This window comes from Callithrix jacchus, chromosome 2 (genome assembly GCF_049354715.1).
Source record: "Callithrix jacchus isolate 240 chromosome 2, calJac240_pri, whole genome shotgun sequence".
Lineage (NCBI taxonomy): Eukaryota > Metazoa > Chordata > Mammalia > Primates > Cebidae > Callithrix > Callithrix jacchus.
Genome location: NC_133503.1, coordinates 132778945 through 132804806, shown reverse-complemented (window position 1 = coordinate 132804806; position 25862 = coordinate 132778945). Strand labels below are relative to the sequence as shown.

General features: G+C 37.7%; 1 protein-coding gene across 6 annotated transcripts in view; it reads right to left on the bottom strand.

Moving 5' to 3' along the window:
- Window positions 1–25862, bottom strand: part of AP3B1 (adaptor related protein complex 3 subunit beta 1) — a 285752-nt gene that overhangs the window by 238989 nt on the left and 20901 nt on the right. For all 6 annotated transcript variants that reach the window (XR_013532268.1, XR_617963.5, XM_035291344.3 and 3 more), the window contains exon 2: window positions 19460–19535. Coding sequence is in view for 4 of the 6 variants with exons in the window: in XM_035291344.3 (XP_035147235.3) it covers window positions 19460–19535 (76 nt within the window). In the remaining 2 variants the exon portion in view is untranslated. The remainder of the gene's footprint in view (window positions 1–19459; window positions 19536–25862) is intronic.

Sequence of the window (25862 nt, the reverse complement as noted above, 5' to 3'; positions counted from 1 at the left end):
TTTTAACCTGTTGCTATCAGGTTAAAACAATGGATTATAAGATAGTATTTGCAAGCCTCACAGTAACCAAAAAACATACAATGTATACACAAAAAGTAAAAAACAAAAAACCAAATCATATTACCAGAGAAAATGCCTTTACTATAAGAAGATAAGAAGGAAAGAAAGAAGAGAAAACTACAAAATAAATAGAAAACAAGTAACAGAATAGTAGAATAAGTCTTACTTATCAACAATATTTAATGTAGATGGACTAAACACTGCAATTAGAAAAACATAGAGTGGATGAATGGATGAAAAAACAAAACCCATTCATCTGTTCCTCACAAAAAAACATACTTCACCCATAAAGACATATATCAACTCAAATAAAGGTATCGAAAAAGACATTCCATTCCAACGGAAATGAAAAAAGGGTAGGAGTTGCTGTACTTATACCAGACAAAATAGATTTCAAGACAAAAACTATAAGAAGCTACAAAGAAGGTCACTGTATGATAAAGGAGTCAATTCAGCAAGAGGATACAACAATTTAAAATATATTTACCCAACACTGAAGCACCCGGATATATAAAGCAAATATTATTAGAGCTAAAGAGAGAGAGAGGCCTGAATGCAATAACAGCCAGAGACTTCAACATCCCACTTTCAGCATTATACAGATCTTCCAGACAGGAAATCAAATATCAAACTTAATGTACACTACAGACAAAACTGAATCTAATAGATATTTACAGAATATTTCATCCAAGAGCCACAAAATATACATTCTTTTCATCAACACATGAATCTTTCTCAAGGAGGGACCATATGTTAGGTTACAAAACAAGTCCTAAAACATTAAAAAATTGAAATAATACACATCTTCTCTGACCACAATAGAATAAAACTAGAAATTAATAACAAAAGAAATTTTGGAAACTATACAAATACATGGAAATTAAACAATATGCTCCTGAATGACCAGTGGGTCAATGAAGTAATTAAGAAAGAAATTGAAAAATCTAAGAGGCAACTTCATAGCTATAATGCTAATGTCAAAAAAAGATGAAAAACTTCAAAGAACAATCTAACACTGCATCTTGAACTAGAAAAGCAAGACTGAACAAACACAAAATTAGTAGTAAGAAATAATAGAGATCAGAGAAGAAACAAATGAATTTGAAACGAAAAAATACAAAAGTTCAATGAAACAAAATTTTTTTTGAAAAGTTAAACAATATTGATAAACCATTATCCAGGCTAAGAAAAAAAAGGAGAAAACCCAAATAAATGAAATCAGAAATGAAAAAGGAGATATTACAACTGATGCTACAGAAATTCAAATGATAATTAGTGGCCACTATGAGCAACTATGTATTCCAATAAATTGGAAAATCTAGAAGAAATTCTTAAATACATATAATCTATAAAGATTGAACTGGGAAGAAATCTAAAATCTAAACAAGCCAATATACAAGATCAAAGCTGTAATAAAAAGTCTCCCACTAAAGAAAAGCCCAGAACCTGACAGCTTAACTGTTGAATTCTATCAAACATTTAAAGAAGAATTAATATCATTCCTACTCAAATTATTCTGAAAAATAGAGGAGGGAATACTTCCAAACTCATTCTATGAGGCCAGTATTACCCTGATATCAAAACCAGAGAAAGACACATCAAGAAAAAAGAAAATGACACACCAGTATTTCTAATAAATATTGATGCGAAAATCATCAACAAAATTCCAGAAAACTGAATTCAACAATACATCAGAAAGATCATTCAACATGACCAAATGGGATTTATCTCTGGGATGCAAGGATGTTCAACATACACAAATTAGTCAATGTGGTATATACATCACATCAACAAAACAAAGGATAAAAACCATGGATCATTTCAATTGATGCTGAAGAAGCATGTGATAAAAGCAAACATTCTTTCATGATAAAAACTATCAAACAACTGGGAATAGAAGGAACATACCTCAACATAATGAAAGCCATGTAAGACAAAACCACGACTAGTATCATAAGGAAGGAGGAAAAACTGAAAGTCTTTCCTGTGTGCTCTGGAACATGACAAGGATGCCCACTGTCATCACTACTATTCAACACAGTAATGGAATTCCTAGCTAGAGTAATTAAACAAGAGAAAAATACAAAGGGCATCCAATTGGAAAGAAAGAAATTAAATTATCCTCGTTTGCAGATGATACAATCTTCTACTGGGAAAAACCTAAAGACTCCACCACAAAACTATTAGAACTGACAAATTCAGTAAAGTTACAGGATACAAAATCAACATACCAAAATCAGGAGCATTTCTAGATGACAACACTGAACAATGTGAAAAAGAAATTTAAAAAGTAACCCCATTTACAATAGTCATACACAAAATTAAATACCCAGAAATTAACCAAAGAAATGAACTATCTATATAGTGAAAATTATAAAACATTGATGAAAGAAATTGAAAAGGACACCAAAAAATGGAAAAATATTCTACGTTCACGGCTTGGAAGACTCATTATTGTTAAAATGTCCCTACTCCCCAAAACAATCCACAGATTCAATGCAATGCCTATCAAAATACCAATGACATCCTTCACAGAAATGAAAAAAAATCCTAAAATTTATATGGAACCACAAAAGACCCAGAATAGCCAAAGCCATACGAAGCAAAAAGGACAAAAATGGAGGAATCACATTACCTGACTTCGAATTATATTGCAAAGCTATAGTAACAAAACAGCACGTACTGGCATAAAAACAGACACACAGACCAATGGAACAAAATAAGGAACCCAGAAACAAATCCACATACCTACAGAGAACTGAGAAAGGTGCCAAGAACATACACTGAGGAAAAGACAGTCTCTTCAATAAATGGTGCTAGGAAACTGGATATCCATATGCAGAAAAACAAAACTAGACCCCTATCTCTCACCATAAATAAAATCAACATGGATTAAAGACTTAAATCTAAGACCTCAAACTAAGAAACTACTACAAGAAAACACAGAGGAAAATCTCCAGGACATTGGTCTGGGCACAGGTTTCTTGAGTAATACCCAACAAGCACAGGCAACCAAAGCACAAATGGACAAATGGGATCACATCAAGTTAAAAAGCTTTGGCACAGCAAAGGACACAATCAACAAACTGAAGAGAGAACCCATAGAATGGGAGAAAATATTTGCAAACTTACAAAACACATCTCACAAGAGATTTAAAACCAGAATATATAAGGAGCTCAATCAATTCTATAGGAAAAAGTCTACAATCTAAAAATGGGCAAAATATTTGATCACATGATAAAAAGTGGGCAAAAGATTTGAAAAGACAATTCTCAAAAGAAGGCATGCAAATGGCAAGCAGGCGTATGAAAAGATGCTGAACATTATTGATCATCAGAGAAATGCAAATCTAAACTATAATGAGATATCATCTCGCTCCAGTTAAAATGGCTTGTATCCAAGAGATAGGCAATAACAAATGCTGGCAAGGATGTGGAGAAAAGGGAACCCCTGTATACTGTTGGTAGGAAGGTAAATTAGTACAACTACTATGGGAAACAGTTTAGAGTCTCCTCAAAAAAACTAATAATTGAGCTACCATTTGATCCAGCAATCCCAGTGCTGTGTACAACCCAAAACAAAGGAAATCAGTATAGCAAAGAGACATCTGCACTCCTATGTTTGCTGCAGCACTATTTACAACAGCTAAGATTTGGAAGCAACCTAAGTATCTACCAACAGACAAATGGATAAAGAAAATCTAGGGCAAATACACAATGGAGTAGCATTCAGTCATAAAAAAGAATGGGATCCAGTCATTTGCAATGACATGGGTGGAACGGAAGATCATGTTTAGTGAAGTAAACCAGGCAGAAAGACAAACATCTCATGTTCTCACTTATTTGTGGGATCTAAAAATAGAAACAATTGAACTCATGGACATAGAGATTAGGATGATTAACACAGGCTGAGAAGGGAAGTGGGGGCTACAGGAGAGGTGGAGTGGTTAATGGGTACAAACATAATGAATGAATAAGACCTATTAGACAGCAAAATAGAGTGATGACAATCAATAATAACTTAATTGTACATTTTAAAATAACTTAAAGGGTATAATTGAATTGTTTATAACTCAAAGGATATATGTTTAAGGGGATGGATACCTCATTCCCCATGATGTGCTGATTTCACATGCATATCTCTATCAAAACATCTAATGTACCCCCAAAAGATACACCTATTATGTACCCACAAATTTTTTTTTTTAAATATATGGCTGGGTGCAGTGGCTCACACCTGCAATCCCGGCACTTTGGGAGGCCAAGGCGGGTGGATTACTTGAGGCCAGGAGTTCAAGACCAGCCTGGCCAGCAAGATGAAACCCCATCTCTACTAAAAACACACACACAAAAATAGCTGTGCGTGGTGGTGGGCGCCTGTAAGCTCAGCTACTCAGGAGGCTGAGGCAGGAGACTCACTTGAACCCAGGAGCAGAGGCTGCAGTGAGCTGAGATCATGCCACTGCACTCCAGCCTGGGCAACAGAGCAAGACTCCATCTCAAAAAAAAATTAATAATAAAATTAAGAGAAACAAAAAAATGTTTTCTCAAAAAGCAACCTCATTGGCATAGCATCACATTTCTGCTCCATATAGCTAAAGCCAGAGGAAATCAAGAATAAAATCTCCAAAATTTAAGGAAAAGAAAAAACTGCAACCCAATAATACTATTCTTAAATAATCTATTTTCACATGGAAAAAGAATGGAAACCTGTTTCTACAGTCAAGGACTTTGTAAGAATGCTTATAACTACAAAGAATGCCCATCTACATTATTTTCCTGAATGAAATACCCGTCACCTGAAAATAAACCAAAAATCTAAAGAATGAGGAGGGACTGGGGGCGTGGCTCATGCCTGTAACTCCATGACTTTGTGAAGCCGAGGAGGGCAGATCTTCCGAAGACAGGAGTTCAAGACCAGCATGGTAAACCTTATCTCTACTAAAAATACAAAAATTAGCTGGGCGTGGTGGCACACACCTATAATTCCAGCTACAGGGGGCTGCAGTGGGCTGAGATCACATCACTGCACTCCAGCCTGGGCGACAGAGTGAGACTCCATCTCAAAACATAAAAATAATAAAAGAAATAATAAAAATACATAAAAAATAATAAAAAATAAAAATAAAGAATGAGGAGGGAAAAAAAGTAAAAGCAAACATAAATGAGTGAGACAGAGTTCATGCCTACAGAACTATTTTTAATAGGGTTCATAACATTTAAAATAAACGTCCAAAATGATTTTTGAAAAACAATTTCCCACTTTCCCCACAACTGCTAGCAACCACCATTCCACGTTTTGTCTCTATAAGTTTGATTATTCTAGGTACCTAATAAAAGTAAAATTATACAATATTTATTTTTTTTGTGTCTGGCTTACTGGACTCAGCATAATGACTTAAGGTTCATCCATGTTGTAGCATGCATCAGAAATCCATTCCTTCTTAAAACTGAACAACATTCCATTGCACTTATGTACCACATTCATTTATCTATTCATCCACTGACGAGCACATGGGTTGTTTCCACCTATTGGCTATTACAAATAATGCTACTAGGAACACTGATGTAGAAATATCTATTCAAATACCTCCTTTCAATTGTTGTCTGTATATACCTAAAAGAAGAATTGTTATATTATGTGATAATTCCATTTTTAATTTTTTGAGGAACCACCATACTGTTTTCCACAGTAACTGTACCATTTTACACTCCCACCAGCAATGCACAAGAGTTCCTATTTCTCCATCCTCACCAACACTTACAATTTTGTTTTCTTGATAATAACCATCCTAATGGTGTAAAGTGATCTTACTATCGTTTCGATTTCCATTTTCCTAATAATTAGTGATGCTGGGCATCTTTCTCTGTTAATTGGTGGCCATCTATAAATCTTCTCTGGAGAAATATCTATTCCAGTCTTTTATCTATTTTTTCATTTGGTCGGTTTTTGTTGCTGCTGTTGTCGTTGTTTTTTGAGATGCAGTCACGCTCTGCCACCCAGGCTGGAGTGCAGCGGTGTGATCTCACCTCACTGCAACCTCTGCCTCTTGGGTTCAAGCAATTCTCCTGCCTTAGCCTCCCAAATAGCTGGGGTTACAGGCGCCCACCACCATACCTGGCTAATTTTTGTATTTTTAGTAGAGACCACTGTGGCCAAATTAAATTCTCAAATTTCCGACCTCAAGTAATCCACCCACCTTGGCCTCCCAAAGTGCTGAGATTACAGGTGTGAACCACTGCACCTAGCCATTTGGTCGGTTTTTAATGGTTAAGTTGTGGGAGTTCTTTATATATTCTGGATATCAATCTTTTATGAGATACGATTTGCAAATATTTTCTTGTATTCTATGGGTTCCCCTTTCACTCTGCTGATGGTGTCCTATGATGCATATAAGTTTTAATTTTGATAAAATCCAAATAATTTTTTTTAACTGCTCATGTTTCAGTGTTGTATCTAAGAATCCTGTGCCAAATCCAATGTCATAAAGCTTTTTCTCTATGCTTTCTTCTAAGAGTTTTATACTTTTAGTTCTTATACTTAGGTCTTTGATCCATTTTGATTTACTTTTACCTATGCTGTGAAATAGAAAGAAATCCAACACCATTTTCTTACATATAGGTTATCCAGTTTCCTCAATGCTATTTGTTGAAAAGATTCTCCTTTACAAATTGATTGGTCTTGCACCATTATCAAAAATCATTTGACTATTTATGTCAGGGTTTACTTCTGAGTTCTCTCTCGTGTTCCATTGGTCTGTATGTTATGTCTTTATTCCAGTACCACAATGTCTTGATTGCTGTAGCTTTGTTATAGATTTTGAAATCAGGAAGTATAAGACATTCAATTTTGTTTTTTGTTGTTTTTTTTTTTTTAATTTTTTATTGGATTTTAGGTTTTGGGGTACATGAGCAGAGCATGCAAGACAGTTGGTAGGAACACACATGGCAGTGTGCTTTTCTTTCCTTCTCCCCTTCACCCACATTTGGCATTTCTCCCCAGGCTATCCCTCCCCACCTGCCCCTCCCACTGGCCCTCCCCTTTTCCCCCCAATAGACCCCAGTGTTTAGTACTCCCCTTTCTGTGTCCATGTATTCTCATTTTTCATCACCCACTTATGAGTGAGAATATGCGGTGTTTCATTTTCTGTTCTTGTGTCAGTTTGCTGAGGATGACGTTCTCCAGATTCATCCACGTCCCTACAAACGACACAAACTCATCATTTCTGATTGCTGCATAATATTCCATGGTGTATATGTGCCATATTTTCCCAATCCAGTCTATTATCAATGGGCATTTTGGTTGATTCCAGGTCTTCGCTATTGTAAACAGTGCTGCAATGAACATTCGTGTACATGTGTCCTTGTAGTAGAACGATTTATAGTCTTTTGGATATATACCCAGTAATGGGATTGCTGGGTCAAATGGAATTTCTATTTCTAAGGCCTTGAGGAATCACCACACTGTCTTCCACAATGATTGAACTAATTTACACTCCCACCAACAGTGTAAAAGTGTTCCTTTTTCTCCACATCCTCTCCAGCATCTGTTGTCTCCAGATTTTTTAATGATCGCCATTCTAACTGGCGTGAGATGGTATCTCAATGTGGTTTTGATTTGCATCTCTCTGATGACCAGTGACGATGAGCATTTTTTCATATGATTGTTGGCCTCATATATATCTTCTTTTGTAAAGTGTCTGTTCATATCCTTTGCCCACTTTTGAATGGGCTTGTTTGTTTTTTTCCTGTAAATCCGTTTGAGTTCTTTGTAAATTCTGGATATCAGCCCTTTGTCAGATGGGTAAACTGCAAAAATTTTTTCCAATTCTGTTGGTTGCCGATCCACTCTAGTGACTGTTTCTTTTGCCGTGCAGAAGCTGTGGAGTTTCATTAGGTCCCATTTGTCTATTTTGGCTTTTGTTGCCAATGCTTTTGGTGTTTTGTTCATGAAGTCCTTGCCTACTCCTATGTCCTGGATAGTTTTGCCTAGATTTCCTTCTAGGGTTTTTATCGTGCCAGGTCTTATGTTTAAGTCTTTAATCCATCTGGAGTTAATTTTAGTGTAAGGTGTCAGGAAGGGGTCCAGTTTCTGCTTTCTGCACATGGCTAGCCAGTTTTCCCAACACCATTTGTTAAACAGGGAATCCTTTCCCCCTTGCTTGTTTTTGTCAGGTCTATCAAAGATTGTATAGTTATAAATATGTTGTGTTGCCTCCGGTGCCTCTGTTTTGTTCCATTGGTCTATATCTCTGTTTTGGTACCAGTACCATGCTGTTTTGATTACTGTAGCCTTGTAGTATAGTTTGAAATCCGGTAGTGTGATGCCCCCCGCTGTGTTCTTTTTGCTTAGAATTGACTTGGCTATGCGGGCTCTCTTTTGGTTCCATATGAAGTTCATGGTGGTTTTTTCCAGTTCTGTGAAGAAAGTCAGTGGTAGCTTGATGGGGATAGCGTTGATTCTGTAAATTACTTTGGGCAGTATAGCCATTTTCACGATATTAATTCTTCCTAACCATGAACATAGAATGTATTTTATTCTTTTTGTAGCAATTGTGAATGGCAGTTCATTCTTGATTTGGTTTTCCTTAAGTCTGTTATTGGTGTAGAGGAATGCTTCTGATTTTTGCACACTGATTTTAGATCCTGAGATTTTGCTGAAGTTGCTTATCAGTTTCAGGAGTTTTTGGGCTGAGGTGATGGGGTCTTCTAGGTATACTATCATGTCGTCTGCAAATAGAGACAATTTGGCTTCCACCTTTCCTATTTGAATACCCTTTATTTCTTTTTCTTGCCTGATTGCTCTGGCTAGAACTTCCAGTACTATATTGAATAGGAGTGGTGAGAGAGGGCATCCTTGTCTAGTGCCAGATTTCAAAGGGAATGCTTCCAGTTTTTGCCCATTCAGTATGATACTGGCTGTTGGTTTGTCATAAAAAGCTTTTATTACTTTGAGATACGTTCCATCGATACCGAGTTTATTGAGGGTTTTTAGCATAAAGGGCTGTTGAATTTTGTCAAATGCCTTCTCTGCGTCAATTGAGATAATCATGTGGTTTTTGTTTTTGGTTCTGTTTATGTGGTGAATTACGTTTATAGACTTGCGTATGTTGAACCAGCCTTGCATCCCCGGGATGAATCCTACTTGATCATGGTGAATAAGTTTTTTGATTTGCTGTTGCATTCGGCTTGCCAATATTTTATTGAAGATTTTTGCATCTATGTTCATCATGGATATTGGCCTGAAGTTTTCTTTTCTTGTTGGGTCTCTGCCGGGTTTTGGTATCAGAATGATGTTGGTCTCGTAAAATGATTTGGGAAGTATTCCCTCTTTTTGGATTGTTTGAAATAGTTTTAGAAGGAATGGTACCAGCTCCTCTTTGTGTGTCTGGTAGAATTCGGCTGTGAACCCGTCTGGACCTGGGCTTTTATTGTGTTGTAGGCTCTTAATTGCTGCCTCGACTTCTGACCTTGTTATTGGTCTATTCATAGTTTCAGCTTCCTCCTGCTTTAGGCTTGGGAGGATGCAGGAGTCCAGGAATTTATCCATTTCTTCCAGGTTTACTAGTTTATGTGCATAGAGTTGTTTGTAATATTCTCTGATGATGGTTTGAATTTCTGTGGAATCTGTGGTGATTTCCCCTTTACCATTTTTTATTGCATCTATTTGGTTGTTCTCTCTTTTCTTTTTAATCAATCTGGCTAGTGGTCTGTCTATTTTGTTGATCTTTTCAAAAAAACCAGCTCTTGGATTTATTAATTTTTTTGAAGGGTTTTTCATGTCTCAATCTCCTTCAGTTCAGCTCTGATCTTAGTTATTTCTTGTCTTCTGCTGGGTTTTGAGTTTTTTTTGATCTTGCTCCTCTAGCTCATTCAATTTTGACGATAGGGTGTCAATTTTGGATCTCTCCATTCTCTTCATATGGGCACTTATTGCTATATACTTTCCTCTAGAGACTGCTTTAAATGTGTCCCAGAGGTTCTGGCATGTTGTGTCTTCGTTCTCATTGGTTTCTAAGAACTTCTTTATTTCTGACTTCATTTCATTGTTTACCCAGTCAACATTCAAGAGCCAGTTGTTCAGTTTCCATGAAGCTGTGCGGTTCTGGGTTGGTTTCTGTATTCTGAGTTCTAACTTGATTGCACTATGGTCTGAGAGGCTGTTTGTTATGATTTCAGTTGTTTTGCATTTGTTGAGCAGTGCTTTACTTCCAATTATGTGGTCAATTTTTGAGTAGGTGTGATGTGGTGCTGAGAAGAATGTATATTCTGTGGATTTGGGGTGGAGAGTTCTGTAAATGTCTATCAGGTTTGCTTGCTCCAGGTCTGAGTTCAAGCCCTGGATATCCTTGTTGATTTTCTGTCTGGTTGATCTGTCTAATATTGACAGTGGAGTGTTCAAGTCTCCCACTATTATTGTGTGGGAGTCTAAGTCTCTTTGTAAGTCATTAAGAACTTGCCTTATATATCTGGGTGCTCCTGCATTGGGTCCATATATGTTTAGGATCATTAGCTCTTCTTGTTTAATCGATCCTTTTACCATTATGTAATGGCCTTCTTTATCTCTTTTGATCTTTGTTGCTTTAAAGTCTATTTTATCAGAGATGAGAATTGCAACTCCTGCTTTTTTTTTGCTCTCCATTTGCTTGGTAAATCTTCCTCCATCCCTTTATTTTGAGCGTTTGTGTATCCTTGCATGTGAGATGTGTTTCCTGGATACAGCATACTGATGGGTTTTGGATTTTTATCCAATTTGCCAGTCTGTGTCTTTTGATTGGTGCATTTAGTCCATTTACATTTAGGGTTAATATTGTTATGTGTGAATTTGATACTGCCATTTTGATGCTAAGTGGCTGTTTTGCCTGTTAGTTGTTGTAGATTCTTCAATATGTTGATGCTCTTTAGCATTTAGTGTGATTTTGGAATGGCTGGTACTGGTTGTTCCTTTCTATGTGTAGTGCCTCTTTTAGGAGCTCTTGTAAAGCAGGCCTGGTGGTGACAAAATCTCTGAGTACTTGCTTGTTCGCAAAGGATTTTATTTTTCCTTCACTTCTGAAGCTCAGTTTGGCGGATATGAAATTCTGGGTTGAACGTTCTTTTCTTTAAGAATGTTGAATATTGGCCCCCACTCTCTTCTGGCTTGTAGTGTTTCTGCCGAGAGATCTGCTGTGAGGCTGATGGGCTTCCCTTTGTGGGTAACTCGACCTTTCTCTCTGGCTGCCCTTAGTATTTTCTCCTTTATTTCAACCTTGTTGAATCTGACGATTATGTGCCTTGGGGTTGCTCTTCTTGCAGAATATCTTTGTGGTGTTCTCTGTATTTCCTGCAATTGAGTGTTGGCCTGTCTTGCTAGGTGGGGGAAGTTTTCCTGGATGATGTCCTGAAGAGTATTTTCCAGCTTGGATTCATTCTCTTTGTCCCCTTCTGGTACACCTATCAAACGTAGGTTAGGTCTTTTCACATAGTCCCACATTTCTTGGAGACTTTGTTCATTCCTTTTTACACTTTTTTCTCTAATCTTGGTTTCTCGTTTAATTTCATTGAGTTGGTCTTCGACTTCAGATATTCTTTCTTCTGCTTGGTCAATTCGGCTATTGAAACTTGTGCATGCTTCGCGAAGTTCTCGTACTGTGTTTTTCAGCTCCTTTAATTCATTCATATTCTTCTCTAAGTTATCCATTCTTGTTATCATTTCCTCATATCTTTTTTTAAGTTCCTTAGTTTCTTTGCATTGATTTAATACATGTTCTTTTAGCTCACAAAAGTTTCTCATTATCCACCTTCTGAAGTCTAATTCCGTGATTTCGTCACAGTCATTCTTTGTCCAGCTTTGTTCCCTTGCTGGTGAGGAGTTTTCGTCCTTTCTAGGAGGCGAGGTGTTCTGGTTTTGGGTGTTTTCCTCCTTTTTTCGCTGGTTTCTTCCCGTCTTTGTGGGTTTATCCGCTTGTCGTCTGCGTGGTTGCTGACTTTTCGATTGGGTCTCTGAGTGGACACCCAGATTGTTGATGATGAAGTATTTCTGTTACTTGGTTTTCCTTCTACCAGCCTAGCCCCTTCGCTGTATGACTGCTGAGGTCCACTCCAGGCCCTGCTTGTCTGGGGTGCACCTCTAGCAGCTGTGGCACAGTGAGGGATGCTACCCATTTCTTTTTCTGCTATCTTTGTCCCAGGATGATGCCTGCCAAATGTCAGTCTTTTGGATATAGAGGGGTCAGGGAGCTGCTTGAGGAGACAGTCTGTTCTTTTTAGGAGCTCAATTTCTGAGCTGTGAGCTCTGTTGTTCATTCAGGGCTGTTAGGCTGCTATGTTTGATTCTGCTGCAACAGAGCTCATTAAAAAAACCCTTTTTTTCTCAAATGCTCTGTGTTGGGGGGTTCGGGCTTTATTTTTCGATGTCCGTTGAGGTGTCCTGCCCAGCTAGGAGGCAGACTAGCCACTGTTTGCCTGCCAAGTCTCCGCCCTGCTGTTGTGTGATTCGCCCTGTTCCTGCAGGCTCTGCTGTGGCCTCCGCCACGCCCTGCGGCGGAGTCTCTTCATTGTAGCCTGTTGCCTCAGCAACGGGAGGCTGCATCCGCAGTGGGCGTGTATCTCAGCAGGGACGGGTTGCCTCGGCAACGGCTGGCTGCGTCAGCAGTGGGCGTGCATCTCAGTTCGGGCGGGTTGCCTCGGTAGTGGTGGACGCCCCTCCCCCACAGAGCGTCTCGGACCGTCTGCTCGGGATAGTTTGAAATCGCGGTTTTGTTCGTCCCACTGGGTACCCCGAACGCTCTGTCCCTGCAATCCCCTGGGCTGGCCTACTGTCCAAGTCTCGTTCAGTCTCAAGTCCAGCCCTCTCAAGTCTCAGGTTGCCGGTTCAACAGGGCACCCGGACAAGCGCGCCCTGTGGGGATTGCTGGGTAGGGCCAGCCGCTGCCGCCCCGGCTGCCGGCTTCGCCAGGCAGACTTACTGCCTGGCGGTTGTTTTTTTTTTTTGAGACAGGGTCTTGCTCTATTGCCCAGACTGGAGTGCAGTGGCATGAACACAGCTCACTACAAGTGATAATACAACCTCAGCCTCCCAAGCAGCTGGGACCACAGGCACAGGCAAGAATTTTTTTATAATTGCTTTTGTAGAAACAAGGTCTTGCCATGTTGTCTAGGCTGGTCTCAAACTCCTGGGCTCAAATGATCCTCCTGCCCAGCTTCCCAAAGTGCTGGGATTACAAGTGTGAGCCACTGTGTCCAGCCAATTTTGTTCTTTTTCAAGGTTGTTTTGGCTATTCAGGGACTTGTGAGATTCTATGTAAATTTGAGGATAAATTTTTTTCTATTTTTGCCAAATTACATCATTGGAATTTTGATAGGAATTGCACTGAATATACAGATCATTTTGACTTCCTCATAATATTAGTCTTCCGACTCAGAAACATAGATGTCTTTCCATTTGTTTGTGTCTTCTTTAATTTTTCTCAGTAACGTTTCAGTGTACAAGTCTTTCATCTCCTTGGTTAAGCTTATTCCGAATATTTTATTCTTTTTGATGCTATTATAAATGAATATGTGTTTAATTTTATTTTCAAATTGTTTATTGTTAATGCATAGAAATGCAAATCATTTGGTGTGTTTATTTTCTACTCTGCAACTTTGGTAAATTTGTGTATCGGTTGTAACAGTTTTTTGAGGAATCTTTAGGGTTCTCTACATATAAGATAATGTGAATAAAAATCATTTTACTTTTTCCTTTTCCATTTGGATGCCTTTTATTTCTTTTTCTGCATGATTGTTCTGGCTAACATTTCCGGTGCTGTGTTGCACAGAAGCATTAAAAGCAAGCATCCTTGTTTCTGATCTTTGAGTAAAAGATTTCAGTCTTTCACTATTGAGTGTAATGCTAGTTTTAGGTTTTCCACACCTGCTCTTCAACAAATAGGTTGAGGTAGTTTCCTTCTATTCCTAGTTTGTTGAGTATCTTATCATTAAAGTGTATTAAATTTTGTCAAATCTTTCTCTGCATAAATTGAGATGATTGTGAGGGATTTTTCCCTTTTCTTCTGTTAATGTGGTATGTTACACTGAATTTTGGATGTTATTCATTTTTTTTTTTTCTGAGATGGAGTTTCACTCATGTTACCCAGGCTGGAGTGCAATGGCGCAATCTCGGCTCACCGCAACCTCCGCCTCCTGGGTTCAGGCAATTCTGCCTCAGCCTCCTGAGTAGCTGGGATTACAGGCAGGTGCCACCGTGCCCAGCTTATTTTTTGTATTTTTAGTAGGAATGGGGTTTCACCATGTTGACCAGGATGGTCTCGATCTCTTGACCTCGTGATCCACCCGCCTTGGCCTCCAAAAGTGCTGGGATTACAGGTGTGAGCCATCATGCTCGGCCCTCATGTTATTTTTAAATTACAGTCATGTGCCACATGTTTTGGTCAAGGAGGGACCACATAGATATAGTCTTATTTTAAGATTATAATGCTATATCTTTACTGTAACTTTCTACATTTAGATATGTTTACATACACAAATACTTACCATCGTGTTAGAACTGCCTACAGTATTCACTACAGTAAGTAACATGCTGTACAGATTTATAGCCCAGGAACAGACTATGTAATATAGCCTAAGTGTGCAGTAAGCTTGTGTAAGTACACCAGGTTTGTGCAAATACACTCTGATGTTCTCACAACAAACTGCCTAAGGATGCATTTCTCAGAAAGCATCCCTGTCATTAAGCAATGCATGAATGTAAGTGATGCAAGACTGTACTGAATAATAATCTAGATCCAAAAATTCACATAACTTTCAAACTCAGTTTTTTGAAAAAGGATGAAATTGTGTTTAACTTTTAATTTCCACTGGTCATTCTTCAAAGCAATAAAGGTAAGATAAAAGTTCAGAATTCTGAATGTACAGAAAACTGCTAGTTAATTCACAGGTAACAAAAAGAAAGATAAAAGGTTTCAAAGGGTTTTAGACCCAACTGTAAGTCTTAAGAATCAGCAGCCAAGAATAAATGGAGACATAGAAAGTTAACTGACCCTTATTTTGTATCCCAGAGACTATACTGGAGCAAAACTGACAGAAAACTCATTAAAGTTCTACAGTTATCACATCACCAATAAAACCTCACACCTGATAACCAGGAATTCATCCTGATACACACCAACACTGCAGAAAAATCTTGGTATTTTAAGCAATTTCCAACCCAATAATTTTTTAAAGATGCAAGCAACAGCCCCAAGTTGAATCCTTTGAAGCATACATAGAATCAAAGCATTGTTATTGAAGGAAGAAAGGGCAAGAACACAGGATAAACAGTCAGGCTGGAAAGATTCATACCAAACTATTTATTACAGTCATTAAGTCAAGACAATGTACCACCACAACCAGCTAATTTTTTTGTTTTGACAAAAATTTTAAACATCTTAGGTCAACTGTAATTTTTCCAGTTGGCTTATTAAGATTTCTTTCCATGGTTTCGGCTTGCATTCCTGCAGGGCACAGACCTGCACTATCATGTAAAGCAGGGACTGACCTTATTTATTTCTTTAAACCTTGGCTCTTAATCCCATTAAGGGAATTTATTTCACGAAATCCCCCAATATTATTTAAAATGTCTGTCAAAACATTAATAACTCTTTTACTGTCAGTTATAAACTTATAGGAAAATGAAAAAGTAGTAAAAATCAATATTTAGTATACTTTTAACTTACAACATTAGAAAAATTGGAGATTAACTTGACCAGGCACATTGGCTCACACCCAATCCCAGCACTTTGAAAGGTAGAGATGGGAAGATCACATAAAACCAAGAGTTCTACACCAGACTGGGCAATATAGCAAGACCCTGTCTCTCCAAAAAATAAAAATAAAACAATTAGCTGGGCATAGTGGTACACATCTCTAGTCCCTGCTACTCAGGAGGCTGAGGTAGGAGAATCACTTGAACTCAGGAGTTCAAGACTGCTGCAATGATAGTTATGACTGCACCACTGTACTCCAGCTTGGACAACAGAGCAAGACCCTGTCTCTAAAAAAAAAAAAGCAAAGAAAATTAACTTATCACAAGTCATTTGAACACGGCTTGTTTTTTTTTTATCAGTGTTTGACTCATGATACTGAGGAAGCATCTTTTGTATTTATCAGTAAATTATCATGCTGCTTTCTAAGTTTGGATCAGCTTAGAACATTTTACCCTTTGTATTTTCAATGTTCTCAACTATTTCCTAGAGTTTCTTTAATTGATATGAGGTCTTCTGCCAGCAACACTTCTTCTGGGACAGCTTCATTCTCTTTAACAAAATGACTTTCATCATTTACGTTGGTTGAAAATCTCATCTTTGCCAAGTTCCTCCAGCTATAAATTCAGTCTCTCAAAAACTCGTAATGTCAATAGTTCCACAGTTATTCCTGTATAACTTCATTTACTTCCTACCTGATTTTCATTTTTTGTTATCACTTTTCATTTCTTTGCTGTACTTTCACTTTGTTGGACAAATGCCTCTTTCAATTATTCATTTCTGTAAAATGTCATTTGTGTTTCTTATGTGTTTCTTACTGGGAGACAAAGAGGCAACACAACTACATGCTTTGTTGTCTGTGCATAAACTGAGTAACAGATGCATAGTGACCAATTACTGACAGATTTTGAAAGAAGTGACATGATTGGTCAGGGATCATTATATATATTTGTAATTTACATTAGTCATTTGTAGAATAAAGAAATAGCAGTCAAGTTTGCACATTATCCAAGTATAATTAATATACCATGGTAAATGAAATTTGAACCATATTGTTAGTGGATTGGTGTTACTTAAGTAAACTGTAGTAATTGAAATTCATATGTATAAAAGCCATGCAAAGCAAGAACTGCCTGCCCATAAATACACTTAGGTATAAAGCATAACATTAACAAGTCAGAAATTTACAATAGAATCCTCAAAATTGCCCCTAAACTGCTAAATGGCATAAACATGAAAGCAAGGATCAAATCATTTACAGATGTCCTACAGATACAATTAGTACTTGACTTTAATATATTTGATTTTCATACCACCTTGCTTTTCCATTTTTTTTTTTTAACTATAAGTTCTGGGGTACATGTGCAGATTGTGCAGGACTGTTACACAGGTATACACATGCCATAGTGGCTTACTGCATCCATCCCCCCGTCACCTACATTAGGTATTTCTCCTAATGTTATCCCTCCCCAATCTCCCCACCCACTGCTATCCCTCCCCTAGCCTCCCTCCACCCACCAACAGATCCCAGTGTGTGATGTTCCCCTCCATGTGTCTGTGTGTTCTCATTGTTCAACACTCACTTATGAGTGAGAACATGCAGTGTTTGGTTTTCTGTTCTTGTTTCAGTTTGCTGAGAATGATGGTTTCCAGCTTCATCCATGTCCTAGCAAAGGACATGAACTCATCCTTTTTATGGCTGCACAGTATTCCGTGGTGTATATGTGCCACATTTTCTTTATCCAGTCTATCACTGATGGGCATTTGGGTTGGTTCCAAGTTTTTGCTACTGTAAACAGTGCTGCAATGAACATAGGTCTCCATGTGTCTTTATGATAGAACGATTTATAATCCTTTGGGTATATACCTAGTAATAGGATTGCTGGGTCAAATGGAATTTCTATTTCTAGATCCTTGAGGAGTAGCCACACTGTCTCCCACCAACAGTGTAAAAGCATAACTATTTCTCCACATCCTCTCCTGCATCTGTTGTCTCCAGATTTTTTAATGACCACCATTCTAACTGGCATGAGATGGTCATACCACTTTAATTTTTAACAGAGGAGGAGTTAACCAACTTTCTTAACCGTAATTTGGGCTGGGCGTGGTGGCTTACACCTGTAATCCCAGAACTTTGGGAGGCCAAGGTGGGCAGATCTCCTAAGGTCAGGAGGTCAAGAGCATCCTGACCAACATGGAGAAACCCCCTCTCTACTAAAACTACAAAATTAGCTGGGCATGGTGGCACATGCCTGTAATCCCAGCTACTTAGGAGGGTGAGGCAGGAGAACTGCTTGAACCCAGGAGGTGGAGGTTGCAGTGAGCCGAGATTGTGCCACTGCACACCAGTCTGGGCAAATTCCATCTAAAAAAAAAAAAAAAGTAGCTGGGCACGGTGGATCACGCCTGTAGTCCCAGCACTATGGGAGGCCGAGGCAGGTGGATCATGAGGTCGGGAGATTGAGACCATCCTGGTTAGCATGGTGAAACCCCGTCTCTACTAAAAATACAGAAAGTTAGCTGGGCACGGTGGTGTGTGCCTGTGGTCCCAGCTGCTCGGGAGGCTGAGGCAGGAGAATTGCCTGAACCCAGAAGGTGGAGGTTGTGGTGAGCCTAGATCGCGCCATTGCACTCCAGCCTGGGTAACAGGAGCGAAACTCCTCTCAAAAAAAAAAAAAAAAAAGTAATTTAGACTTTAATACATCAAGAAAGGAAAAGAGATCTGACGTTCTCATATGATGTTACTGCCTGCTGGAAAACAGTTTTGTTTTAGTTGTGTCATCGCCTTATTACAGTAGTTTATGCAGTTATGCAAATGTATTCTATTTTTACCGCATTATATAAAAATAAGTGGAAAATAAAATCAGCAATCGTGGTGATAAAAAGGATAGTGTTAATAAGAAAAATTAGTTTTACGAATTTGATTCCACTGAAACAAAAGCAAAACTCCTTAGCATCAGATAGTCACTGGAATTAAGCAAGTTTTTTCTCTGTGAATGTGGAAAATCAAATGAGTATGTATACAGAATGCAACACAAACTGCAAAACTATTTTACTAAAGGTGGTATATACAATTAGAAACCATGGAAAAATAAATTAAAATTTAAAAATTAAAAATAATGAAGGAACTATATCTTTAATTATCTGAAAATAGAATCCTCATAACTTATTAATTGTTTATGTTTTGCTTTACAGCTGAACACTGGTGAATGCTCTTATATTTAATAATATTTATTAGAAGTTTTAGTCTTCTAACTGAACAAAGTATTTCTATTGGTAGTAATAGAATCTGACAAACAGATGAAAGTATGCTCACAACATTTAGGTGGTAAAAGAACAAAAAAAATCATTCTTTAGTATCTCTCTTTGTAGGAAGTCAAAGCAGGCTTCTATTTCATTTTATTTTGTCCTTAAAATAATTACCTCATTCTCATAGAAGAAATATCTTAAAATGAGATACAGGAAAATTAAAACAGAGAAAAGATAGAATTAAAACCTAAGATTCTTGATTTTTGACACTTCAATATATACTTTTTTCTTTAACACCTTTGGACAGGAAATTCTAACTTAATATTAAGGCGAACATAGTATTAGACTTGGTATTTAACATATTATTTTATATAATATAATCATTACTTGTCTATTTTTCCAAAATTGAAATAAACTAGTATTTTACCTACCCCAACAATCCGTTTCATAGCATCCAATTTAGCAGAATCTTTGTTGCTCTCCAACATTTGCTTTAGATCTTCATTCCTATTACCAAAGAGAAGAAATAAAACCCATACTTTGATTTTTATATTAGATAGCTTAAAATATGCCATTTTCATAAGAATTAGAAATAATATCACAGGCAATGTTAAGTAATTGCAGCAAGAAGGTGGCCATCTGCAGACCAGGGAGAGAAGCCTCAGCAGAAATCAAACCCGCCAACACCTTGATCTTGGACTCCCACACTCCAGAATTGTGAGAAAATTAATTTCTGTTGATTAAGCTGCCCAGTCTGTGGCATTTTGTTATGGCAGCCCTGGCAAACTAATACAAGAATTAAATGTTAGAAACTGTCATTGCAAGAAAACAATAAGTAAAAGCTAAGCACATTTTTTCCAAAAGGAATAAAGGCAATAAAATTCATTATGAAAAAAATTGGCTTTGCTTTCCAAACAGCTCATAAAACTAAATGCAATGGTGACCCATAGTGAAGACAAGATATAATTAAATAATTAAGACACCTACTTCTTCCTAACTAAAATACATCCTGAAAATATTTAAACAGTAGAGGTAGTAATATATACAAACTGTCTCTGAGAACACACAACTATTAAGCATATTATAAATGTTCACCTTAAGGAATTTAGAATCCTTGCATAAAACTTTTCAGGCTCTTTCATATTTCATGGGTAACAGAAAAGGGAGAGAAATTAATGCAACCACATATGTGAGTGTATTTTTTTCTGCTTTTTGCTATATTTTCCAATTTACTTAATGACTATGTATACTTTTATAATGAAAAACCTAAACCCCAAAAGAAATCTTTAAAAAAATCTTACTGAAGGTAGGAAAGGGAAAAAAAAAAGAATTAGAAACTAAATAGAAAGGAAATGTGATCAGACACACACACGCCAAAAAAAGAAAATAATTTTCCTCCTGCCTATTCTCCTTTTCTGTTCCCTAAAAGTGTCCCATTATTCTCCTCCACCAGTTTTATCTAGAGAGGGAAGTGAGCAATGAAGAGGAATGGAGTGTCAATTTTTAGGACAGCCCAACCTCTAATTCCAAGCATAGTATTACTCATAAACTAACGGAAACCTGGTTTGCTCATCTAAAGCCCAAATTGACAGAGTCCTCAGAACAAGCACCTGCTCTCTGAAAGTAAAAACAAGAAAACAGAATCTCAATATTAAAGCCAAGGATTTTGCTCTTCGTGTTTAACAGAAAAGCTAGTTTTCAACAACAAATACTGCATTAATACAGGCAGAGAAACTAATAACTTTGAGCTTCAGAGAAGAGACAAGAAAAATCCTAGGCACTGTTTCAACCTGATGTAATATTCAACTCCTCACATATGGCATAAGGATCTATTTAAAATTCTTATACAAATTACATGTTTCTTCCCAAATCCCTCTTTGCCTGTCACCAAAATAGTAAAAATTTAGGAGAATTAATACCATATCACCTACTTTACCCTCAAAATATATTAACTTTTATTAAGTTCTTTTAGATCTACCTTTTTCATTATATAAATTCAAATATGAAGTTAACATGTATTACCACATCTTAGATATTGTTTTACTAAATATCTATATTTGAGTCAAAATAATGCTGAATTAGCAAGATTTTCCTCAACTCTTTACTGAAAACCAATTTCTATTTCAAATATATACATTTTTAATTTACCTATGTCTTCATTTACCTAGTTACCTGTTGCTTTCTAGCTTTGAGTATTAGGATACCAGCTTTATTTTTACATAAGTGACATCTTGTGGTGTCAAATGGTATAACTTTTCCTTTCATGTTCAAAATATGCCTGTTTTAAGTTTCAAAGGACAGAGAAAAACATGTAACTGAAGGGTTAAGGCAAATCTTACTATTACCATGAAAGTCATTCTTATTTTAGTCCCAGAATGAACAACTGAAAAGCAAAAGTTTCCCAGTTATATATGGGAACTAGGGAAGTGTTAGGGCTTTTACGTCATGGAAATTACCTCTTTTATTTTTGAGATGGAGTTTCGCTCTTGTTACCCGAGATGGAGTGCAATGGTGCGATCTCAGTCACTGCAATCTCCGCCTCCCAAATTCAAGCAATCCTCCTGCCTCTGGCTCCCAAGTAGCTGAGATTACAGGCACGCACCACTACATCTGGCTAATTTTTTGTATTTTTAGTAGAAACGGGGTTTCACCATGTTAGCCAGGCTGGTCTTGAACTCCTGACCTCAGGTGATCCACTAGCCTCGACATCACAAAGTGCTGGGATTACAGGCATGAGCCACCATGCCCAGCCTACCTCTCTTTTTTATAAATCTATAATCTTTAACTCATTAAAACCTTCCACTCCTTCTAAAGACAACCTAAATTAAGGGGAAAATTAAGACCACATAGTACTGTATACTACATAGGCTGTATAGCGCTACTCAGAGCATGATCTGAGAAAACCTGGTCCAAGAATCATTACCAACTCACAAATTTTTGTTACTAACCCATGACGAGATAGGTACCAAAATTCAGAGTAAGCACATTGAGAAACTTAACAGAACAATTTGCCAGTGTAATTTTATGTTTACTGAATCTAATTTTAAAAGTGGGGCTTGTATTTTATTTTGTATGCCATTTTCGTTTTATATTTCTTTTATTATGATCTTTTGATTTTTTTGAGAAAGAGTCTCACTCTGTTGCCCAGGCTGCAGTACAGTAGTGTGATCTTGGCTGACTACAATCTCCATCTCCTGGGTTCCAGTGATTCTCCTGCCTCAGCCTTCTGAGTACCTGGGATTACAGGCATGCATCACCACACCCTGCTAATTTTGTATTTTTAGTAGAGACAGGGTTTCATTACGTTGGCCAGGCTGGTCTCGAACTCCTGACCTCAGAGGATCTGCCAACCTCAACCTCCCAAAGTGCTATGATTACAGGCATGAACCACCGCGCCTGGCCCATTTTATTTTTCTAGTAATTTATTTTTTATTGTATTTTGTAGAAGTATCTGTCTATGTTGGACTGGAAATTTTAAAAAGAAAAAAGAAAGGCCCTTCACCATTTTAGAGCCCCACATTACAAAGTTACCTTCCTTTTCCTCAAAACGTTCAGCAAAATTTGTGTACCATAGAAAGCAACACCTAAAACTTACATCCAGGAATGATGGACTGCAAAAGTGATAAGGAATAGCAATTTCCAATCAGAGGTACATGACCAAAAAAGGATGTATAAAAATATTCAAGGAAGGGAAGTTTGGACCTTTATGGAGCCCTACCAAAATATTCCAAAACACAGGCACCTCTTTAGGCATAGAGAACCACTCCAATAAAAGACAGTACTATCCAAGTGGTGTACTGCAAACATGAATGGATGTGCAGGAAAAAATGCTAGAAACAGAGTCAAACTTACCATTTCTTAGTGCTATGTAGCCAAAGGGAGTCGCCTTCATGTTTTTGTGCACATTAAGGCTTAAGAATGTTTTCAGTTCACCTAGGGTCTAAGCTTCCCTTGGACAGTGCTCAGAACTTTGTATAACTTTTGGCACAAAGCATTCACTTAATAAATGCAACAATGAATAGAAACAAAAAACTCCATTGCTAGTATCTTTACCATCTCTTATCTTAACCTACTCACCCATCTCTTAAAAGTCAGAATCATGCATTACCAAATTAATATGAATAGTCCTCCTATACTGTTCACAAGATTAGAAAGAAAAAAGCCTATAGACACTTACTCAACTCTTGGTAATCTCATTTACCCTTAATTTAAAATGCCTCTCACACAGGGTAACAAATAACCTCTTAATTTAAAAATCCAAGGTAAAATCTCATAAATAGTTTCAAATTATTCCTCTATACTTGTGAGGACTAAACCCTGACCTTTATTCTCTCTTGCCCAAATTCCTAAGGAGCCTGAGGAGTCACACCCTAAAAACCATAAATTCTCATCAGATGGGTTTTAATTTAACCCTATATAACATGGCTTACTTTCCAACCTGACTCTAGCATAATGTCACATGACAGATGAAGACAATCAAAATATTTTACCCCAAAATAGGCTCCCTTGCCCTATTTTTGAACCGGCCCTGCAAAGCAGCCTTTTATGAAGAAAATTTGCATCTGTAAAGAATCTCTATTAATGTATCTTTCCCCTTCCAGACTCTAACATCCTAAAGAGATTAACTGAGAGACCAACACCTTTTAAAAATCTGAAAGGGAAACATGTGCCATCTATTGTCTCTAAGGGCAGCCACCTAAGAGACTTCCTGAGAACCTCGGTCTCTACAACCCTTTATCCTAATCCAGCCACACTTTTCTCTTGATTCCAGGTTTTTAGATAACAACTTAAAGATTTTCTGATAGGCAACTGGTAGAAAGAGTTAAGTCCACCTGTAACCCTAAACCCCCCACCCCTGCTTCAAGCTGTCACATCTTTCCCAACTGAACCAATGTATACCTCACATGTACTGACTGATGTCTTCTGTATCGTTAAAACATATGAAATCAAGCTGTAACCCAACCACCTTGGGCACATGTTCTCAGGGTCTCTGGAGGTCATAGTCACTCATATTTGGCTCAGAATAAACCTCTTCAATTATTTTACAAAGTTTGGCTCTTTCTGCTGATATCTGATACACATGACCACTACTCTTCCATCTTGAGCTTCTCTCCTCCATAGATTCTGTAGCTCTATTCTCTTCTGGTTCTCCAATCACATTTGTAACACAGCAGTGAACAAAAATGATAGAAAAATCCTTGCCCTCAAAGGGATTTCATTCTATTAAGTAAAAGAAACAACAAACATAATGAATAAGAAATTTTTACATCATGAGGTAATACAGGGGGAAAAACAGAGGAAAAGAATATAGAAGGGAAAGGAGGAGGCAATTTTAATAGTGTGGTTTGAGTAAAAAAAGTGACATATGAACAAAGATTTTCAAGTAAGAGAGTTAATTATGCAGATATCATGGGGAGCAAAGGTGGGTAGGGAGGATAAGTCCTCTGGTGAAAGACAATACAAGGAGGTGAAATAACTAAAGGTTTTTGGTGTTAATGAAATAAAGAACTGAAGGTTTTGAACAGAGAATTATGATCTAATATATTTAACAGGATCATTCTGGCTGCTATATTCAGAATACACAGTAGGGATTTCATATCTGTCCATGACACTGTAGCTTATAAAAGACTAAACCTGACACAGAAAAGAACTATAAAAGCTGAAATGCGTGTATATAATACACATACATATGTATATATGTGTATATGTATATAACACACACACACACACACACACACACACACACACACACACACTTTTAAGAAGCCATGATTCTTGAAAGAAGAGAAGCACAAAAAGTGAGCTCCTAGGCCAGGATAGTGGCTCACACCTATTAATATCATCCCAGCAGTTTGGGAGGCTGAGGCTGGTAGATAGCTTGAGCTCAGGAGTTTGCGACCATCCTGGGCAACATGGCGAAACCCAATTTCTACTAAAAATACAAAAAGTAGCAAGGTGTGATGGCATGCGCCCATAATCCCAGCTGCTCAGGAGACAAGGTGGGAGAATCTTGAGCACAAGAGGTTGAGGCTGCAATGAACAGTGATGATGCTACTACATTGCAGCCTGGGTGACAGAATAAGACCTTGTCTCTCTCAAGTTAAAAAAAAATGGGTTCCTCATTCACATCAGCTTTTCCCCACAGTACATTTCCCAAATTGCCACATGAGAGAATAGAACCCAAGGAGAAGTCACAGTCTTAATAATCTGAGGAGACAAATGTTGAAGTCTAGGGCTGCCAGAGAGAGTGAGACTTGATGGACAAAATTACAGAAGAGGAAACCAGAGGCAAAGTACATAAAAATCTGTGTACAAAATGTTGCCTACAATTCCTAAGGCAAGATTCCTGGAAACCCAGCAAAAAACAGCAGCTGGGAGGTTAAATACCTAAGCAGAGATTCCAGCAACCACACACTATTGGGAAGAAAAACTAGAAAGCAAGTCTCTCCTAAGAAGAGAGACTTTGGTGAATACCATGGACTTTTCCTTTAAGACTACTGAAGGGCCACACAGAGTGGTAAGGAAGATGCACAAGGATTATAAGAAAAAGTTACAGCCAGGTGCGGTGGCTCATGCCTGTAATCGCAGCACTTTGGGAAGGCGAGGCTGGCAGATCACGAGGTCAAGAGATCGAGACCATCCGGGCCAACATGGTGCAACCCCATCTTTACTAAAAATACAAAAATTAGTTGGGCATGATGGCGTTGCACCAGAGGCTGAGGCAAGAAGAGAATCGCTTGAACCTGGGAGGCAAAGTTTGCAGTGAGCAGAGATTGTGCAACTGCAATCCAGCCTGGTGACCAGACACTGTCTCAAAAAAAAAAAGAAAAGAAA